Below are 21,430 nucleotides of genomic sequence, written 5' to 3'. Positions count from 1 at the left end.
CTTTACCTTCCTTGTCTGTTTTGGATAGTCTTACCAATATTAGTACTGCCTCCTCCCCGCATCTTACATCCCCTATCTCTACCCCCCCTTTTCCTACTGTCTTGCTTTTTGGTAACAGCTCCCCTATCCTCATTGCTCCGTGAAATGCCACTATAACTGCAATTCTGAAAATTAGTGCCTCGTCCCGGTTTGCACAAACCCCTTCTAATACCCCTGCCATTTTTTGTAATCTGTCTTCTGTTATTGGTTCCCTTTTATCTGCTCCCTTTTCATCATCTCTTCCCCATGCCCTCGCAATCTTCTTTACTATGAACTTCCTGGACCAATCTATTCCCCCGTATAGCTGTGCGCAATATGATATCCCCGCTAATACCGAACTCAGTCGCCCTTTTTTTGCACCTTCTCTCCGTAGAACCATCAACCATTCTAGGAATCTTCCCTCCTCCCCTTCTTTTGCCCCCTCCTTATATTTGCACCACAGTCTCCAATATTTCTTGTACACCATCCATGTACTTGGTGCTAGGGCTTTCTCGACCAGTTCCTCGACTCCTATCCGTTGTCAATCTGCCAAAGAAGCATAGGGCAACATTCACCTTCCTGTCTGGCATTGGGTGCAAGCTCCATAAACTTCTCCCACTTAAAACGGGATAGCGCATCAGCAACTACGTTTCTGAAACCTGGAATATGCTTGGCCCTGACAGATGTTATGCTTTAAACATTTCAGAACCAAGTATCTTAGGTACCTGACTACCGACAGTGATGATGCGGATAGCTGATTGATGACCTCTACCACCCCCATATTGTCTGACCAGCATATTATTGTCTTATTTGCTAGCTTCTCGCCCCATAGCTCCATGGCCACCACTATGGGGAATAGTTCCAGCAGTACCAGGTTCCTAACCCATCCTATTTCCTTCCATCTTCTGGGCCATCCACCCGCGCACCACCTCCCTTGGAAGTATGCTCCGTAACCCATTCCCCCTGCCGCGTCCGTGTATAGCTCCAACTCCACTGCTGGCACTATCTCCTGCCATCCTGCCATATGCACACCCCATTGAATTCTTGCAAAAATCGGTCCCATACTTTCAGGTCTTCCCTCATCTCCTTCGTCACCCTAATCATGTGCCCTGGCCTTTTTGTGCCTTTCTCCAATCGTCTTTTAAAAATCCTCCCTACTGGGATAACTTTACATGCAAAGTTCAATATTCCCAAAGTTTTCTGCATTTCCCTTAGTGTTACCTTTTTTCGCATCGCCATCCCTGCTATCAGCGCCCTAGCCTTTTTCACCTTATCCTCGGGTAGCTCACATTGCCCTTTTTCCGAATCTATCGTTATGCCCAAGAATGCAAGTCTCGCGCAGGGGCCTTCTGTCTTTTTGTCCGCCACTGAGACCCCCAATTCCTCTAGCAACCCTATCAGCCCTGCTTTCATGCTTTCGCACCGGTCAGTACCAGCCCCTCCTACCACCATGAAATTATCCAGATAGTGGACTATTGAATCCCTCTTTTGCCTTGCTTCCATTAACCAGTGCATAAAAGTGCTAAACTTCTCAAAAATTGAGCATGATATGGAGCACCCCATTGGCAAGCATTTATCCACATAAAATTGCCCTTCAAATTTGCACCCCATCAGCTTAAAACTATCAGGATTCAGTGGCAGTAGCCGAAAAGCCAATTCAATATCTATCTTTGCCATCATGGCCCCTTTCCATGCTTTCCTTACCATCTCTACCACACTGTCAAATGATTGGTATTGCACTGCTGTTTCCGCTTTATCGATAGCATCATTTACCGACCTACCCTTTGGGTATGATAAGTGATGTATCATGCAATATTTCCCCTCTTCCTTCTTGGGCACCACCCCCAAGGGGGAAATGACCAGGTCTGCGATTGGCATTTCTGTAAATGGGCCAGCCATCCTACCCCCTTCTACCTCCTTCACTAGCTTCTCCTTCAGTATCCTAGGGAGCTCCACTGCTGATTTCAGGTTCCTAACTTTTATTGCCCCCGTCACCTTGCCTCTCACTGGTATTGTAAATCCTTTACTCAGCCCCTCAATTAATAAATCTCTATCCTCTATGATAGGGTATGCTTGCAGCTCCCTAACCAGCCTATCTATTCTCAGCGGGATTGGTGCTAATCCCCCCAGCTTGCCCTCCCCCCGCGTTTCCTTGGCTCTGAAAGGACTGCCTCCCGTACCCGTTATTACCTCCATTTTTACTGCAGTCTACCCCCGCGTGCGCCCCGCTACAGTATCTGCAAATGTGCTTGAATTTGCACGTACCCCCCGCATTCCTTATTATCGGTTATTATTATTAAACGTTGTGCCCCGACCCCCTTGCCCTTCCTGCACCCTCATTACCCTGGTGTATAAGTCCAATATCTGTATACCAAAGTCCCTCCTTCCTTTGTTGCCTAGTTGTAAGTTACCCTTCCTAAATTCTGTGTCGTAATCCTTCCACGCAAACCCTCCATATGTTGTGTAACACTCCACAATCAATAGATGTACCTTAACATGCCCTTCACCTTCCCCGGGTTGGCTGATATAAAACACTCCGTGTATATGAGAATCCCTTTTACCTACTCCGTAAATGTTTGCTTAACCTTCCCTTTACCCTCTTCGCCCCTGGATTTAAAAGCCGCTGCGTCCCTAGTTATTTCAAATATGTCCACATATTTCCCTTTCTGAGCCCTCGCAATTACCTTTGCTTTTAAATGCGTTGTTAATGGCATTAACAGGGTCCCCGTTACCTCATCATCTCCATTAAACGCTTCTCCCGTTTCTTCCTTCTCTTGCATTGTTATCCCCTTCCCCGTGCCTTTGCCCTGTTTCGCATATATTTTCCTCACTATTTTTATTTTTTCCCCCTCCCCTTTTACATTCTCTTCCTCTGAGTCTAATTCCGATGAGCTATCAGATACATAACTGTTCAAGCACAATATTTTCTTACCTTGTTTTGCCCCTTGTCCGCCGTCTGTTACTCAGATGCTCCCGCCTGCTTTGCTGCTCCTGCTACCTCCCTCCTTAATGGGGGTGCTCCTGCTACCACAACGTTTTCCCCCGCATTGCTGCTGGGTACTTCTATTGGCTCCTGCTGCCGTGTTTGCTCCAGTGGGCCTGCCTCCTTTTCTTTGCTCTGTGGGGGTAACACGAAAGTATTAACCTTTGCTCCTACATCTTGATTTTCCGGTGCCTGCGCCATTCCCCTCTCCCTGCTGTCATTTACAATCTCAGACACTTCCCGCCCCTCCCTCATTTGCCCCCTAATCCCCCACCTTCCTTCTGCCTCCCTCCTCTGCCCTTCTCCCCTTCCCCTTTCCTCTCCTTCTTCTAAATCCCTTATCTCTGACTCCACTTCTATTAACCTATAACTGATCCCCTCAATGTCCCTAATCACACTCCTATTTCCTGCATTTCCCCCCATCCCCCTGGCTCTCTTTTGTGGCCTAAGTACCTCCTCACCCTCTCTCTGTAAATATCTATCCTACTGGGCTCCCCATATCCCCCCCGCCGCCCATGCCTCCCCACCCATATCCCCGCTGTGCATCACCTATCCTCTTTGGTTCCCGGTCCCAACTGCCACCACCCGCTGCATACAAGCCTCTGTAACCAGCCTCTTCCTCCCAAGATGGACGCCCCCATGCAGACGACTCTGCCCTTGTCTCACTGAATGCGCACGCATGCGCGGCTAACCCCATATGACCGCCCCTTATACTATCGTCACCGGGGCGCCTCCTAGCCTTGCTGCCCTCCTGCAAAATGTGCCCACTGCTGCCGTCCCCCTGCCCCAGAGGGATACTGTTGCCGCTGGGAGTGGGGCTCAACATAAATATATCCGGTGTCCCACCGCTGCCCGCCGGAGAAAGACTTACCCTATGCTCCCCTCCAGCACCGCTCCCACTCTGCACCTTACCTGCTCTCCCTTCACCCCTGCATGGGGTGCTTTCCTCCCGGATGCTTACCTGCACCACTGCCAACGACCCCACCTCTGCTGTGCCTTCGCCGGATATCACCTCTCCTGGGGCTGCCTGCTGCTCCCTCCTGTCCTTTTCCATCTTCCTGATCCTCTTCTGTGCCTGGATTACCCTAGTCTTCCAGACCGTCTCTCCTTCATCCAGGTATCATCATTTCTTTTTTATCGTACCATTCTTCAAGCTGTAACAAACAAAGAAAAAAGGTTAGTGACTCCTTCCTGCAGTCCTCCTTATATCACTTTTTCTCTGCCCCTCCCCTGTCCCTTCTCTTGACCAATGCCTTTCCTCTTGTCTTTGCTACAACCCCCACACCTGGCACACCTAACTCTCCTTTTGTTCTCCCCCAGCAGACCCTCCCTTATGACGTTCCCCTCACATACGCTCCATACACTAGTTTTCAAGTAAAGTGGACACAAGGCGAAGTCCTATCACTATGCAAATTACCAACCATAGTGTATAGGAAAGAGGGGCCTTATATAGTGAATAGGTGCAAGTGTTCTAAATTATTTAAAGAGACAAGCCCGTTACATAACCCGTATACATGACAAAGCAACTCTTTTAAAGTGTAAAATGTTAAAAGAGTTAAAGTGTTACTTTGACTTAAAACCAGCTATTGAATTTTCTCTTTATTGGATTCTACATTGGATAGCTGTACCCTAGTACTGAGACCCTGAGGTTTGTGAGAGTGCATTTATTTGGACTGTATGCATATATATATATGTGTGTATACTTGTATGTGTGTATGTGAATGTATGTGTACATTTGTATTTGCACAAATACATAATACATACACATATTCACATACACACATACAAATATACACACAAACATAACTCACAACTTGTCATTTGAGCAATGTTTCATGCTATCCATTGAAAGAGATACTATTGCTATTTTAACCTGTATTTATGGTACGGACAGCTGTCTAAACTGAGAGGTTAAAAGTGGAGGGTCCTCTGATCTCTGACATTTTTTTAAAAAGTGGCTATAAATATGTAAAAGCAAACATCGCTAGACCTCTGATTAAGCATCTGTGAAGCGTGTAAGGCCACGTCCACTCAACTATTTCAGTTGTTTAGCTTTTGGATTTGTGTAAAACAAAGTGTCTGTTGTGACCTTTTTGCCATATTAATACACATAGGCTCCTTAGAAAGTGGTGTTGTGCTTCTCTGATTCTATATTGCAGTTCCAGTTTCTTGTATACCTACTCCATGTACAGAAGCCTCTAAAGTGGAGGAAATTACTGATGTAATACAAGACTGAAGTTTTATTAATCATTGACTGTGAATTGTCTTTTAAAAGTACAAGTGGCAACCTGCAAGTGACAACCTGTGGTGACTTGGATTAAAATATTTATAGCACTCCTGTGGTGGACTCAGTTTCACCTAACTGCTTGTTGGTACTATGTATAATGCTCTATATATGCCCCAGCTGTTACACAAATTAAAGTCAATAAGAAGTTGGATTATATAGTGCCAATAGCACTAATATGTTAATGTGTACCTAATAAGATAAAGTGGGGGATTTGATGGGTTGACTTGAAAAGATATTGTACTAGTTATCTTTTTGTAACTAAATTAAAGAGGGCAAGGGCAACATTTATTTCAATCAATAGAGATTTTGTCCCAATGATTCAGTAAACAATATCAAACGTTTTGGTTGTATACAAATACATTTTTCCTGCTAGATTCATTATAAGTGAAAACAACTTTTACTTTTGTCATACAAAAATATATTCCTGCATTTTTACATGAAAGACATAAATATTTGGATTGCAATGTCCTTTCAACTAATATGTGTGTGCGCATGCACATGTGCATATTTGTATATGTGTGTAAGCATGTGTGTGTGTGGGGGGTGTTTGTGTGTTTATGTGTGTGTAAGCATGTGTGTGTGTAAGCATGTATGTATTTTGTGTGTGTGTAAGAATGTGTGTGTGTTTGCCTGTCTGTGTGAGTGTTTGTATGTGTGTGTGTTTGTGTGTATGCATGTAAGTGTGTGTTTGTGTGTGTAAGCATGTTTGTTTGTCTGTGGTGTGTTTGTGCATGTTTGTGTGTCTGTAAGCATGTGCATGTGTTAGCATGTGTGTGTGTTTGTGTGTATGTGTGTGTGTGTTTGTATGTTTGTATATGTGTGTTTTATGTGTATGTTTGTGTGTATGTGTGTGTGTTTGTATGTATGTGTATGTTTGTGTGTGTTTGTATGTTTGTATATGTGTGTTTTATGTGTATGTTTGTGTGCATGGGTGTCCAGAAGGGGGGTCAAGAGTGGGCATTTTCCCCCACCTTGAATTTTCCTCCCCATCTGGAGTAAAACTGCAGGGGGAAAAAAGACAATAGAATGTCAGTTTCTGTCTTTTAATTATTTCAATGTAGTTCAATGTAAGAGGGAAAAGCACAGTATTCTGGGAGTTACAAAGCATTCTGGAATTTATAGTTCACCTTTTCAGTATTGTGTAACTGCAGTTCTGGATTTCAATTCCCAGCATGCATTATTTCCCTCCCTCTCTTGAACTGGTGATCCTATGAAGGAACATGAGTGTTCATGTGTGAAAAAAACAATCCTTTCCTAAGTAGCACCCTTGTGGCTCTGTATATTTTTTTACCAGTTACACAATCAGGAGCAGCTACGAACAAGCAATGTGTTGCTAAAGCCTGCTGTTACCTGTACAACTGATAAGAATCAGGGATCACAGTGTGTACAAAGTAGTAAAAGAATGGCAGGCTGCTTTATCATTTAAAGGGACATTAACCACTAAATAAATGATGCATTCAAAGAAAATATTAGTCTGAGAATAACGTATTTTTTACAGTTTCATTAGTTGTTAAAATAAGTGTAACTTTTTAGTGTTTAAAAAACAATGAGAGCTGCCATGTTGTAACTTAGTTTACCTTCTCTGCAGTGGGACAGTTATAAATAAGTCACTAGAGTGTGCAGCCAATGGCTATGTGGAATATAACAGTGTTCTGCACCTCCATTTCTATATATACGATTTATTGTTTTGTTTTATTATCGCAAAGTGTTTAATGTCCCTTTAACTACTCCTTAGACTACACAATTCTGGGATGTATTGCTTCCTGCAGCAATTTAAGAAAATGCCTAAGAAAATGTTATTTAAAGGGACATGAAACCCAACATGTTTCTTTCATGATTTAGGTAGAACATACAATTTTAAACAACTTTGCTTCATTCTCTTGGAATCATTTGTTGAAGGAGCAGCAATGCACTATTGGTTTCTAACTGAACACATGGAGAGCCAATGACAATCAGTATATATATATATATATATATATATATATATATATATGCAGCCACCAATCAGCAGCTAGAAGTTGGAACCTAGGTTCTTTTCTACTCCTGAGCTTACCTAGATAAACATTTCAGCAAGGAAGCAAATTAAATAATATAAGTAAATTGGAAAGTTGTTCAAGATTGTATGATCTATCTAAATCAGTGTTTCTCAACTCCAGTCCTCAGGACCCTTAACAGGCCAGAGTTTTATTATATCTAAACTAGAGAACAAGTGAAATAATCATCTGAAGGGTGAGATCAGGTTAGTAACCATGGTTACTAATCAGTTGATTATTTCACCTGAGCTCTAGTTAAGAAATAATGAATATCTGACCTGTTAAGGGTCCTGAAGACAGGGGTAACACTGATCTAAATCTTGAATGTCTAATTATGATTTTACTGTCCCTTTTAATAAAAGCAGTCTGCAGGCAACAAGTAGCAGGCAGTATGGTACAAAGCCGTTCTTCAGGATCCTCTTTTTAAGACCTCACTTGCCCACTGGTGCATATGCTTTGAAGTATAAAATGATAGGAATACAGGTTAATGTGCCTATATGGGGCTTATTTTGGAAGATTACATGTTTTTAAGACCTATGAGCATGGACTAAACTTTATTTTTATGTATGTGTAATACATAAACAATTGTAAGTATGGATATGTGTTTGTGCTCACAGGATTCTTTTATAAATATATATATAAATATATATATATATATACAGAATATATATATATATATATATATATTTATATATATATATATATATATATATATTTATTAAGAAGATAAATTATTAAAATGTTGTCAAAACGTAGCTCCAAGTCAACCTCCCAATATTTCCTGCTGCACCAATACAAATTTCCTTCCATTTTTATTTCAGTTTGTGTGTTTCATTGTGTGCCAGACTCAGTATGAGTGAGTGACTCTGGCCTAGATTTAGAGTTCGGCGGTAAAAGGGCTGTTAACGCTCCGCGGGTTTTTTTCTGGCCGCACCATAAATTTAACTCTGGTATCGAGAGTTCAAACAAATGCTGCGTTAGGCTCCAAAAAAGGAGCGTAGAGCATTTTTACCGCAAATGCAACTCTCGATACCAGAGTTGCTTACGGACGCGGCCGGCATCAAAAACGTGCTCGTGCACGATTCTCCCATAGGAAACAATGGGGCTGTTTGAGCTGAAAAAAAACCTAACACCTGCAAAAAAGCAGCGTTCAGCTCCTAACGCAGCCCCATTGTTTCCTATGGGGAAACACCTCCTAAGTCTGCACCTAACACCCTAACATGTACCCCGAGTCTAAACACCCCTAACCTTACACTTATTAACCCCTAATCTGCCGCCCCCGCTATCGCTGACCCCTGCATTACACTTTTAACCCCTAATCTGCCGCTCCGTAAACCGCCGCCACCTACGTTATCCCTATGTACCCCTAATCTGCTGCCCTAACATCGCCGACCCCTATGTTATATTTATTAACCCCTAATCTGCCCCCCACAACGTCGCCGACACCTACCTACACTTATTAACCCCTAATCTGCCGAGCGGACCTGAGCGCTACTATAATAAAGTTATTAACCCCTAATCCGCCTCACTAACCCTATCATAAATAGTATTAACCCCTAATCTGCCCTCCCTAACATCGCCGACACCTACCTTCAATTATTAACCCCTAATCTGCCGACCGGAGCTCACCGCTATTCTAATAAATGTATTAACCCCTAAAGCTAAGTCTAACCCTAACACTAACACCCCCCTAAGTTAAATATAATTTTTATCTAACGAAATAAATTAACTCTTATTAAATAAATAATTCCTATTTAAAGCTAAATACTTACCTGTAAAATACATCCTAATATAGCTACAATATAAATTATAATTATATTATACCTATTTTAGGATTAATATTTATTTTACAGGCAACTTTGTAATTATTTTAACCAGGTACAATAGCTATTAAATAGTTAAGAACTATTTAATAGTTACCTAGTTAAAATAATTACAAATTTACCTGTAAAATAAATCCTAACCTAAGATATAATTAAACCTAACACTACCCTATCAATAAAATAATTAAATAAACTACCTACAATTACCTACAATTAACCTAACACTACACTATCAATAAATTAATTAAACACAATTGCTACAAATAAATAACATTAAATAAACTATCTAAAGTACAAAAAATAAAAAAGAACTAAGTTACAGAAAATAATAAAATATTTACAAACATAAGAAAAATATTACAACAATTTTAAACTAATTACACCTACTCTAAGCCCCCTAATAAAATAACAAAGCCCCCCAAAATAAAAAATTCCCTACCCTATTCTAAAATACAAATATTACAAGCTCTTTTACCTTACCAGCCCTGAACAGGGCCCTTTGCGGGGCATGCCCCAAGAATTTCAGCTCTTTTGCCTGTAAAAAAAAACATACTATACCCCCCCCCCAACATTACAACCCACCACCCACATACCCCTAATCTAACCCAAACCCCCCTTAAATAAACCTAACACTACCCCCCTGATGATCTTCCTACCTTGTCTTCACCATGCCAGGTTCACCGATCCGTCCTGGCTCCAAGATCTTCATCCAACCCAAGCGGGGGCTAGACATCCACTGAAGAAGTCCAGAAGAGGGTCCAAAGTCTTCCTCCTATCCGGCAAGAAGAGGACATCCGGACCGGCAAACATCTTCTCCAAGCGGCATCTTCTATCTTCTTCCATCCGATGACGACCGGCTCCATCTTGAAGACCTCCAGCGCGGATCCATCCTCTTCTTCCGACGACTAGACGACGAATGACGGTTCCTTTAAGGGACGTCATCCAAGATGGCGTCCCTCGAATTCCGATTGGCTGATAGGATTCTATCAGCCAATCGGAATTAAGGTAGGAATTTTCTGATTGGCTGATGGAATCAGCCAATCAGAATATAGTTCAATCCGATTGGCTGATCCAATCAGCCAATCAGATTGAGCTCGCATTCTATTGGCTGTTCCGATCAGCCAATAGAATGCGAGCTCAATCTGATTGGCTGATTGGATCAGCCAATCGGATTGAACTATATTCTGATTGGCTGATTCCATCAGCCAATCAGAAAATTCCTACCTTAATTCCGATTGGCTGATAGAATCCTATCAGCCAATCGGAATTCGAGGGACGCCATCTTGGATGACGTCCCTTAAAGGAACCGTCATTCGTCGTCTAGTCGTCGGAAGAAGAGGATGGATCCGCGCTGGAGGTCTTCAAGATGGAGCCGGTCGTCATCGGATGGAAGAAGATAGAAGATGCCGCTTGGAGAAGATGTTTGCCGGTCCGGATGTCCTCTTCTTGCCGGATAGGAGGAAGACTTTGGACCCTCTTCTGGACTTCTTCAGTGGATGTCTAGCCCCCGCTTGGGTTGGATGAAGATCTTGGAGCCAGGACGGATCGGTGAACCTGGCATGGTGAAGACAAGGTAGGAAGATCATCAGGGGGGTAGTGTTAGGTTTATTTAAGGGGGGTTTGGGTTAGATTAGGGGTATGTGGGTGGTGGGTTGTAATGTTGGGGGGGGGGTATAGTATGTTTTTTTTTACAGGCAAAAGAGCTGAAATTCTTGGGGCATGCCCCGCAAAGGGCCCTGTTCAGGGCTGGTAAGGTAAAAGAGCTTGTAATATTTGTATTTTAGAATAGGGTAGGGAATTTTTTATTTTGGGGGGCTTTGTTATTTTATTAGGGGGCTTAGAGTAGGTGTAATTAGTTTAAAATTGTTGTAATATTTTTCTTATGTTTGTAAATATTTTATTATTTTCTGTAACTTAGTTCTTTTTTATTTTTTGTACTTTAGATAGTTTATTTAATGTTATTTATTTGTAGCAATTGTGTTTAATTAATTTATTGATAGTGTAGTGTTAGGTTAATTGTAGGTAATTGTAGGTAGTTTATTTAATTATTTTATTGATAGGGTAGTGTTAGGTTTAATTATATCTTAGGTTAGGATTTATTTTACAGGTAAATTTGTAATTATTTTAACTAGGTAACTATTAAATAGTTCTTAACTATTTAATAGCTATTGTACCTGGTTAAAATAATTACAAAGTTGCCTGTAAAATAAATATTAATCCTAAAATAGGTATAATATAATTATAATTTATATTGTAGCTATATTAGGATGTATTTTACAGGTAAGTATTTAGCTTTAAATAGGAATTATTTATTTAATAAGAGTTAATTTATTTCGTTAGATAAAAATTATATTTAACTTAGGGGGGTGTTAGTGTTAGGGTTAGACTTAGCTTTAGGGGTTAATACATTTATTAGAATAGCGGTGAGCTCCGGTCGGCAGATTAGGGGTTAATAATTGAAGGTAGGTGTCGGCGATGTTAGGGAGGGCAGATTAGGGGTTAATACTATTTATGATAGGGTTAGTGAGGCGGATTAGGGGTTAATAACTTTATTATAGTAGCGCTCAGGTCCGCTCGGCAGATTAGGGGTTAATAAGTGTAGGTAGGTGTCGGCGACGTTGTGGGGGGCAGATTAGGGGTTAATAAATATAACATAGGGGTCGGCGATGTTAGGGGTAGCAGATTAGGGGTACATAGGGATAACGTAGGTGGCGGCGATTTGCGGTCGGAAGATTAGGGGTTAATTATTTTAAGTAGCTTGCGGCGACGTTGTGGGGGGCAAGTTAGGGGTTAATAGATATAATACAGGGGTCGGCGGTGTTAGGGGCAGCAGATTAGGGGTACATAAGTATAACGTAGGTGGCGGTCGGCAGATTAGGGGTTAAAAATTTTAATCGAGTGGCGGCGATGTGGGGGGACCTCGGTTTAGGGGTACATAGGTAGTTTATGGGTGTTAGTGTACTTTAGGGTACAGTAGTTAAGAGCTTTATAAACCGGCGTTAGCCAGAAAGCTCTTAACTCCTGCTATTTTCAGGCGGCTGGAATCTTGTCGTTAGAGCTCTAACGCTCACTGCAGAAACGACTCTAAATACCAGCGTTAGAAAGATCCCATTGAAAAGATAGGCTACGCAAATGGCGTAGGGGGATCTGCGATATGGAAAAGTCGCGGCTGAAAAGTGAGCGTTAGACCCTTTAATCACTGACTCCAAATACCAGCGGGCGCCCAAAACCAGCGTTAGGAGCCTCTAACGCTGGTTTTGACGGCTACCGCCGAACTCTAAATCTAGGCCTCTGTGTGTGTGTGTGTCAGTATGTATGTTTCATTGTGTGTCATTATGTGTGAGTGACAGTGTATATGTGTCAGTGTCAGTATGATAGTGTATTAAAGTTTAGCATGTAGTGAACTAGGACTAGTATTTTAGGATAATTTTCAACCCCTGATTTATTTATATATATATAGATATTTCACTTTTTTGCCCCCCCCCCTCAAAAAAAATAATCTGCGGACACCCATGTTTGTGTGTGTGTGTGTTTGTATGTGTATATTTGTGTGTGTATGTGTGTGTGTGTGTATGTGTGTGTGTGTGTGTGTTTGTGTGTGTGTGTGTGTGTTTGTATGTTTCTGTGTGTGTGTGTGTGTGTGTGTGTGTGTGTGTGTGTGTGTGTGTGTGTGTGTGTGTGTGTGTGTGTGTATGTTTCATAAAGAATGCAAAAGTCCAGAAATAATATAATAAATATAGAAAATCTACATTCTACAGAAAAACCTCCAAAAAAGTGAATTCACTACTGCAGTAACACTGGACGACACAGAGAAAAAAAAACCCTCAAATATTTATTTATTTACTTGCAGATAAAATCCATATCTAATACTAAACTGTATTATGTTCATTTTGAATAGCTGCACCCATCTCTGTTCTGAATAGTTCATAAAGATTCAACCAACATAGAGGATATCTAATCATGCTGAATTATTATTTATTTTTTTCATTTAATTTTTCTGTATTTGGGTCTCACCTATAACACTATGGCCTCTATTTATCAAGCCGTCGACTTTCTTGCATTCAACGGCCCCAATACGCTCGCCTAAGATCGCCTAACATCGCCGCCGCGGACCTGAAAACACTCTCCAAATTTATGTAGTGATGAGCAGCAGACTGTTGTTAACTAACAGTCATCGAACTCGCTGCTCTTCAGCTTTTTTACAGCTTTCTTGCTATACTGTCACTAAGCACCCACACTATACTAAACTGTTTACCTCCTAAACCGCCGCTCCCGGAGTCCACCGCAACTCTAATAAACTTATTAACCCCTATCCTGCCACTCCCGGACCCCGCTGCAACTAAATAAAGTTATTAACCCCTAAACCGCCGCTCCCGGAGCCCACCGCCACCTACATTATACATATTAACCCCTAATCTGCCGCCCCCTATACCGCTGCCACCTACATAAAGTTATTAACCCCTATCCTGCCGCTCCCGGACCCCGCCGCAACTAAATAAAGTTATTAACCCCTAAACCGCCGCTCCTGGAGCCCACCGCCACCTACATTATACATATTAACCCCTAATCTGCCGCTCCCTATACCGCCGCCACCTACATAAAGTAACCACTATCCTGCTGCTCCTGGATCCTGCCGCAACTAAATAAAATGTTTAACCCCTAAACCGCCGCTCCCGGAGCCCACCTCCACCCACATTACATTTATTAACACCTAATCTGCCCCCCTACACCGTCGCCACTATATTAAATTAATTAACCCCTAAACTTAAGTCTAACCCTAACCCTAACACCCCCCTAACTTAAATATTATTTAAATAAATCTAAATAAAATTACAATTAATAACTAAATAATTCCTATTTAAAACCAAATACTTACCTGTAAAATAAACCCTAAGATAGCTACAATATAACTAATAGCTACATTGCATCTAGCTTAGGATTTATTTTTATTTTAAAGGCAAGTTTGTATTTATTTTAACTAGGTACAATAGTTATTAAATAGTTATTAACTATTTAATAATTACCTAGCTAAAATAAATACAAATTTAACTGTAAAATAAATCCTAACCTAAGTTACAATTACACCTAACACTACACTATCATTAATTAAATTAAATTAAATTAATTAACTACAATTACCTACAATTAAATAAAATTAACTAAAGTACAAAAAACCAAACACTAAATTACAGAAAATAAAAAAATAATTACAATAATTTTAAACTAATTACGCCTAATCTAAGCCCCCTAATAAAATATATATATATAAAAAAAAAAAAAATCCCTACCCTATACTAAATTACAAATAGCCCTTAAAAGAGCTTTTTGCGGGGCATTGCCCCAAAGTAATCAGCTCTTTTACCTGTAAAAAAGAAATACAACCCCCCAACATTAAAACCCACCACCCACACACCCAAACCTACTCTAAAACCCACCCAATACCCCCTTAATAAAACCTAACTCTAACCCCTTGAAGATCACCCTACCTTGAGCCGTCTTCACCCAACCGGGCCTAAGTCCTCAATGAAGCCGGGCAAAGTCTTCATCCAAACGGGCAGAAGAGGTCCTCCAGATGGGCAGAAGTCTTAATCCATGTGGCATCTTCTATCTTCATCCATCCGACGAGGAGCGGCTCCATCTTGAAGACATCCGACGCGGAGCATCCATCCAGACCGACGACTAACGACGAATGACGGTTCCTTTAAATTACGTAATCCAAGATGGCGTCCCTTGAATTCCGATTGGCTGATAGAATTCTATCAGCCAATTGGAATTAAGGTAGATAAAATCCTATTGGCTGATGCAATCAGCCAATAGAATTGACCTTGCATTCTATTGGCTGATTGGAACAGCCAATAGAATGCAAGCTCAATCCTATTGGCTGATTGGATCAGCCAATAGGATTTAACTTCAATTCTATTGGCTGATTGCATCAGCCAATAGGATTTGTCCTACCTTAATTCCGATTGGCTGATAGAATTCTATCAGCCAATCGGAATTCAAGGGACGCCCTTTTGGATGATGTCATTTAAAGGACCAGTCATTCGTCGGGTAGTCGTCGGTCTGGATGGATGCTCCGCGTCGGATGTCTTCAAGATGGAGCTGCTCCTCGTCGGATGGATGAAGATAGAAGATGCCGCATGGGTGAAGACTTCTGCCCGTCTGGAGGACCTCTTTTGCCCAGTTGGATGAAGACTTTGCCTGGCTTCGTTGAGGACTTAGGCCCGGTTGGGTGAAGACGGCTCAAGGTAGGCGATCTTCAAGGGGTTAGTGTTAGGTTTTATTAAGGGGGGATTGGGTAGGTTTTAGAGTAGGGTTGGGTGTGTGGGTAGTGGGTTTTAATGTTTGGGGGGTTGTATTTCTTTTTTTACAGGTAAAAGAGCTGATTACTTTGGAGCAATGCCCCGCAAAAAGCCCTTTTAAGGGCTATTTGTAATTTAGTATAGGGTAGGGATTTTTATTATTTTGGGGGGCTTTTTTATTTTATTAGGGGGCTTAGATTAGCTGTAATTAATTTAAAATTATTGTAATTATTTTTTATTTTCTGTAATTTAGTGTTTGTTTGTTTTTGTACTTTAGTTAATTTTATTTAATTGTATTTAATTGTAGGTAATTGTAGTTAATTAATTTAGGTAATTTATTTAATTATAGTGTAGTGTTAGGTGTAATTGTAACTTAGGTTAGAATTTATTTTACAGGTAAATTTGTATTTATTTTAGCTAGGTAGTTTATTAAATAGTTAATAACTATTTAGTAACTATTCTACCTAGTTAAAATAAATACAAACTTGCCTGTAAAATAAAAATAAACCCTAAGCTAGGTACAATGTAACTATTGGTTATATTGTATCTATCTTAGGGTTTATTTTATAGGTAAGAATTTAGTTTTAAATAGGAATAATTTAGTTAATAGTAATTTTATTTATATTTATTTAAATAATATTTAAGTTAGCGGGGTGTTAGGGTTAGACTTAGGTTTAGGGGTTAATTCATTTAATATAGTGGCGAAGATGAAGGGGGGGCAGATTAGCGGTTAATAAATGTAATGTAGGTGGCAGTGGGCTCTGGGAGCGATGGTTTAGGGGTTAAACAATTTATTTTGTTGCGGCGGGGTCCAGGAACGGCGGTTTAGGGGTTAAACAATTTATTTAGATGCGGCGGGGTCCGGAAGCAGTGGTTTAGGGGTTAAACAATTTATTTAGTTGCAACGGGTCCGGGAGCAGCGGTTTAGGGGTTAATAAGTTTATTAGAGTGGCGGTGGGCTCCGGGAGCGGCGGTTTAGGTGTTAATAAGTATAATGTAGGTTGCGCCGGTGTAGGGGGAAGCAGATTAGGGGTGTTTAGACTCGGGGTACATGTTAGGGTGTTAGGTGTAGACTTTTACCATAGGAATCAATGGGATATCGGGCAGCAGCGAACATGAGCTTTCGCTGCTGTCAGACTCCCATTGATTCCTATGGCATCCGCCGCCTCCAGGGCTGCAGATTGAAAACCAGGTACGCTGGGCTGGAAAAGTGCTGAGCATATCTAGCAGTTCTTTGATAACTTCCAAAAGTAGTCAGATTATGCCGAACTTGCATTCGGAACATCTGTAGTTACGTAAGCATCGATCTGTGTCGGACTGAGACCGGCGGATTGTATGTTACATCACTATATTCTACTTTTGCCAGTTTGTAGCCTTTGATAACTAAGGCGAATCAGGCTCGCCACAAATACGCTGCGGAATTCCATCATATTTGCGGTTGACAGCTTGATAAATAGAGCCCTATGACTCTATTTCCTGGTAAACTGGAGTTCTGTACCTACCTTTGTTTTATTCTGCTCATTAAATGAGTGCTTTATATACCAGTACTAGTACTTTAAACAATATACAAAACACATAATGTTTGTTCTGTTTCAGTTAAGTAATTACTGCAAAAAAAGGTGAACCACTGACGGTTCCTTTTATTTATTTTTTTAGGTTTACAAATAAACTACTGAGAGATTTGTAATTTTTCTGGGTAAAATCAGACAGCTCCCATTAGTGAAACCATTACTGTGAATCATTATCGCAGGTTCCACCTTATGGAGGGAATATTGCATTATATATTTTAATTACAAAATATAGATTTCCAAATCCCACAGCTGTGTTGCTGTTCACATGCAGAGAAGGGCTCAGAAATTGTTTTCTATTAAATCTCTTTTTTTGCCTAGGGCTTATCACAGATCACATCTCTGAGGTTTTTTTCTGCTGCCAGAAAAGATCACATGAATTCCAAAAGAAAAATGTAAAATCCAAGTTGAGCTCTGCTAAGATCAAGAAATCTTTGATGCTACAATCTGTCTATGTACAATGCTTCAGTCTTGTGTAGTTGTTTTTTTGTAAATCACTTGTAAGGAGGTTGCCTGTTTGTCTTGCAGATCTTTGAAGAGGAGCATAGCGTTTTATTCTTGGACCAAGGTGGAGTTCTGGTTGCCATGAAGCACACATCTCTGCCAATACGTCACTTATGGTAATAACTGACGCAAAAAGCAATGTTTTGCTCACAATAAAATGTTGTCTAGGGATGGGGCAATTTAAAGGGACAGTCTAGTCAAAACTAAACTTTCATGATTCGGAAAGGGCATGCAATATTTAAGCAATTTTCCAATATGTTTTTATCATCAAATTAGAGCTTTGTTCTCTTTGTATTTTTTGTTGAAAGCTAAACCTAGGTAGGCTCATATGCTAATTTTTAAGCCCTTGAAGGCCGCCTCTTATCTCAGTGCATTTTGACAGTTTTTCACAGCTAGAAAGTGCTAGTCCATGTGTGCCATAAGGATAACATTGTGCTCACTCCCGTGGAGTTACTTATAAGGGGGCACTGACTGGCTAACATGCAAGTCTGTTAAAAGAACTGAGATAAGGGGGAAGTCAGCAGAGGCTTAGATTCAAGGTAACCACAGAGGTATTACTATAATTGTGTTGGTTATGCAAAACTGGGAATTATCTATCTTTTTAAACACTGAAAATTCCAGAGTAGACTGTCCCTTTAAGGTTTCCCTTTATATCTAGAGAATGACATAAACATTTTGCAATTGAAATAGAATATATTTAATAGAAGTGAATTTAAAAATGAATTAAAGTGACGTGCTAGACTTGAATCATTAAAGTTTATTTTTGGCTTTTATGTTTCTTCTACTCGGAAAATGTTGGGCTTTCTAGTTCTGAGAGATGAATGTACACATTTTTGACACAAGCCTAACCCTACTACATATACACTGTGTGCACAATTATTAGGCAAGTTGTAATTTTGAGGAACAATTTCATTATTGAACAACTACAGTGCTCTTGGTCAATCCAAAATGTTAATAAACCTCAAACCTGAAAATTTAAGAAAGTAAAAGTGAGGATTTGGCTTTCTTAGGAGAATATCTATGTGTGCACATTTATTGGGCAACTATTAGTGTAGATAGAAGCAGGAAAGCCAGCCAGCCATTCATAGCGCTTGTAGTAGAAAACAGTGTTTTATTAAACACAAGAACAGATATTAAAACAGCAGCAAACAAAGATGAAGTGTCTAACACGTTTCGACCCTCAGGCCTTACTCATAGACAACTATTAGTGTGCAGAATTATTATGCAACTAAATGAAAAATTAAAATGTTCCCATCTCACTTTTTAATTTTCATCTGTTAAAGTGAGAATAATAAACAGTCAACTCAAAATTTACAAATAAACATTTCCCCCAAAATAATCAATGACCAATATAACCACCCTTATTTTCAACAACAGCCTTCCATCCATTGACAATCAACTTTTTGTGCAGCAGCAACCACAGCCTCCCAGATACTGTTCAGAGAAGTGTGCTGTTTTCCTTCGCCGTAAATCTCGTTTAAGAAGGGCCCACAAGTTCTCAATAGGGTTTAGGTCAGGAGAGGAAGGGGGTCATATCCTTATTCTTTCATCTTTAAGGCCTTTACTGGCTAGCCATGCAGTGGAGTACTTAGATGCATGCAGTGGAGCATAGTCCTGCATAAATATCATGGTCTTCTTGAAATATGAAGACTTTTTCCTGTACCACTACTTTAAGAAAGTGTCTTCTAAAAAATTGCAGTAGGTTTGGGAGTTTGAGTCCATCTTCAACCCGAAAAGGTCCAACCAGCTCATCTTTAATGATATCAGCCCATAACAGTACCCTACCTCCACCTTGTTGGCATCTGAGTCGAAGTGGAGTTGGCCTATTAAAAAAGGGGCTGTGTAAAAGGGGCTGTGTGATTGGTGAAACCGCCCAAAAATTTAAACCGCCAAACATTGGAACCGGAGTCTGTTAAGTATATGTAATTTACAGTTTTGTGCCTCATTTCCAGTTTGCGTGTAAATGCGTGTGTTATTTCCAGTCGCCGTGTAGTATGATGTAATTTCCAGTGACAGGACTTGCGCACATTGACACCATCTTTATTAAGGGCAAAATGTGTTTACTGATAGCGGACAACACTATAAAGGATTTGGGCCACATAACAGTTACATGGATTAATATTGAGATTGCGGTTTATAAAATATTCAATGTGTGCAAAACCAAATGCACGGGGGTGGGAGCAGCTGGGAACACTACACTTTGGCACATTTCAGTTACTGCATACAGTGGGAGAAAGGACTGGGGAGGATGGGAATTATTATCTAAGAGATCTGGGAGGGGGTGGGGGGTTGGATATTGAGGGGGGCAGCTACACTACAGAAAATATTTAATTAGTTTCTAAAAAAAAACTTATTTTATCTCAAACCTTTTATTTTAGTACTGGCAGACTTTCAAAATTAAACTTTCATGATTCAGATAGGGCATGTAATTTTAAACAACTTTCCAATTCACTTCTATTATCTAATTTGCTCAATTCTTTAGATATCCTTTGTTAAAGAAATAGCAATGCACATGTGTGAGCCAATCACACAAGGCCTCCATGTGCAGCAACCAATCAGCAGCTACTGAGCATATCTAGATATGCTTTTCAGCAAGTGATATCAAGAGAATGAAGCAAATTAGATAATAGAAATAAATTAGAAAGTTGTTTAAAATGACATGCTCTTTCTAAATCACAAAAGAAAAAAATTGGGTTTCATGTCCCTTTAAGATGGCAGGGACAATTGTGGGGTGGGGGAGGGAAGAGAGCTGTTTGGGAGGGATCAGGGAATGGGATGTCTCAGGTGGGAGGTTGATATCTACAGTAAAGCTAAAATATACCCCACAAGCTCCCTACAAGCTACCTAATTAACCCCTTCACTGCTGGGCATAATACACGTGTTGATGCGCAGCGGCATTTAGCGGCCTACTAATTACCAAAAAGCAAAGCCAAAGCCATATATCTGTCTGCTATTTTTGAACAAAGGGGATCCCAGAGAAGCATTTACAACCATTTGTGACATAATTGCACAAGCTGTTTGCAAATAATTTCAGTGAGAAACCTAAAATTGTAAAAAATGTAAAGTTTTTTTTTATTTGATCGCATTTGGCGGTGAAATGGTGGCATGAAATATACCAAAATGGGCCTAAATCAATAATTGGGGTTGTCTACCACACTACACTAAAGCTAAAATTAACCCTACAAGCTCCCTAATTAACCCATTCACTGCTGGGCATAATACACGTGTGGTGCGCAGTGGCATTTAGCAGCCTTCTAATTACCAAAAAGCAACACCAAAACCATATATTTCTGCTATTTCTGAACAAAGGGGATCCCAGAGAAGCATTTACAACCATTTGTGCCATAATTGCAGAAGCTGTTTGCAAATAATTTCAGTGAGAAACCTAAAGTTTGTGAAAAAATTTGTGAAAAAGTGAACGATTTTTTTATATGATCTGGGAGGGGGTGGGGGGTTTGCTTCCAGGAGTAGTCTTTATAAGTTTTGTTTAAAAAGATTAGTAGGGTCATGTCTCAGTAGTTCATAGGTGTTATTATCATAGATAATTCTATGTGATTCTTTAACATAGTCGTCTCTAGGTTTGATGATGATGATGTTTTAATCCGTTTCCAATTTTCTTATGTTTTCTGATTGTTTCCTAGTCAGGTTGTGTTTGCAATTGCTATTATGACTAAATTTCTTAATGTCATTGCAAACCATCCTTTCGAAGGATTCAATTGATGGCCCTTTATGGCCTGTAGGAAAAAATGTAGACTTTGGTTTCAAGTCAGTATGTATAAACTGATCTCCGTTTTTAGGGAGGATATTGATATGTGTGTGTGTTTTCTTGTGGCCGGACTGTTAGCCGATGGACATTTGGCTGGCAGACATTTGGCAGATGGACATTTGGCCAACGGATAATAGTCCGACACA

At 40.3% G+C, this 21,430-nt stretch overlaps 1 protein-coding gene across 1 annotated transcript in view; it reads left to right on the top strand.

Annotated features, from left to right (window-relative positions):
• LOC128640533 (VPS10 domain-containing receptor SorCS1-like) overlaps positions 1-21,430 on the top strand; it is a 1,407,808-nt gene that overhangs the window by 1,039,666 nt on the left and 346,712 nt on the right. Inside the window, 1 exon segment of the mRNA XM_053693005.1 lies at positions 17,543-17,634. Coding sequence (XP_053548980.1) covers positions 17,543-17,634 — 92 coding nt within the window.

This window comes from Bombina bombina, chromosome 9, assembly GCF_027579735.1.
Source record: "Bombina bombina isolate aBomBom1 chromosome 9, aBomBom1.pri, whole genome shotgun sequence".
NCBI classification, from domain to species: domain Eukaryota; kingdom Metazoa; phylum Chordata; class Amphibia; order Anura; family Bombinatoridae; genus Bombina; species Bombina bombina.
The sequence above is the reverse complement of the archived record's forward strand: the minus strand, read 5'-3'. Positions and strand labels throughout refer to the sequence as shown.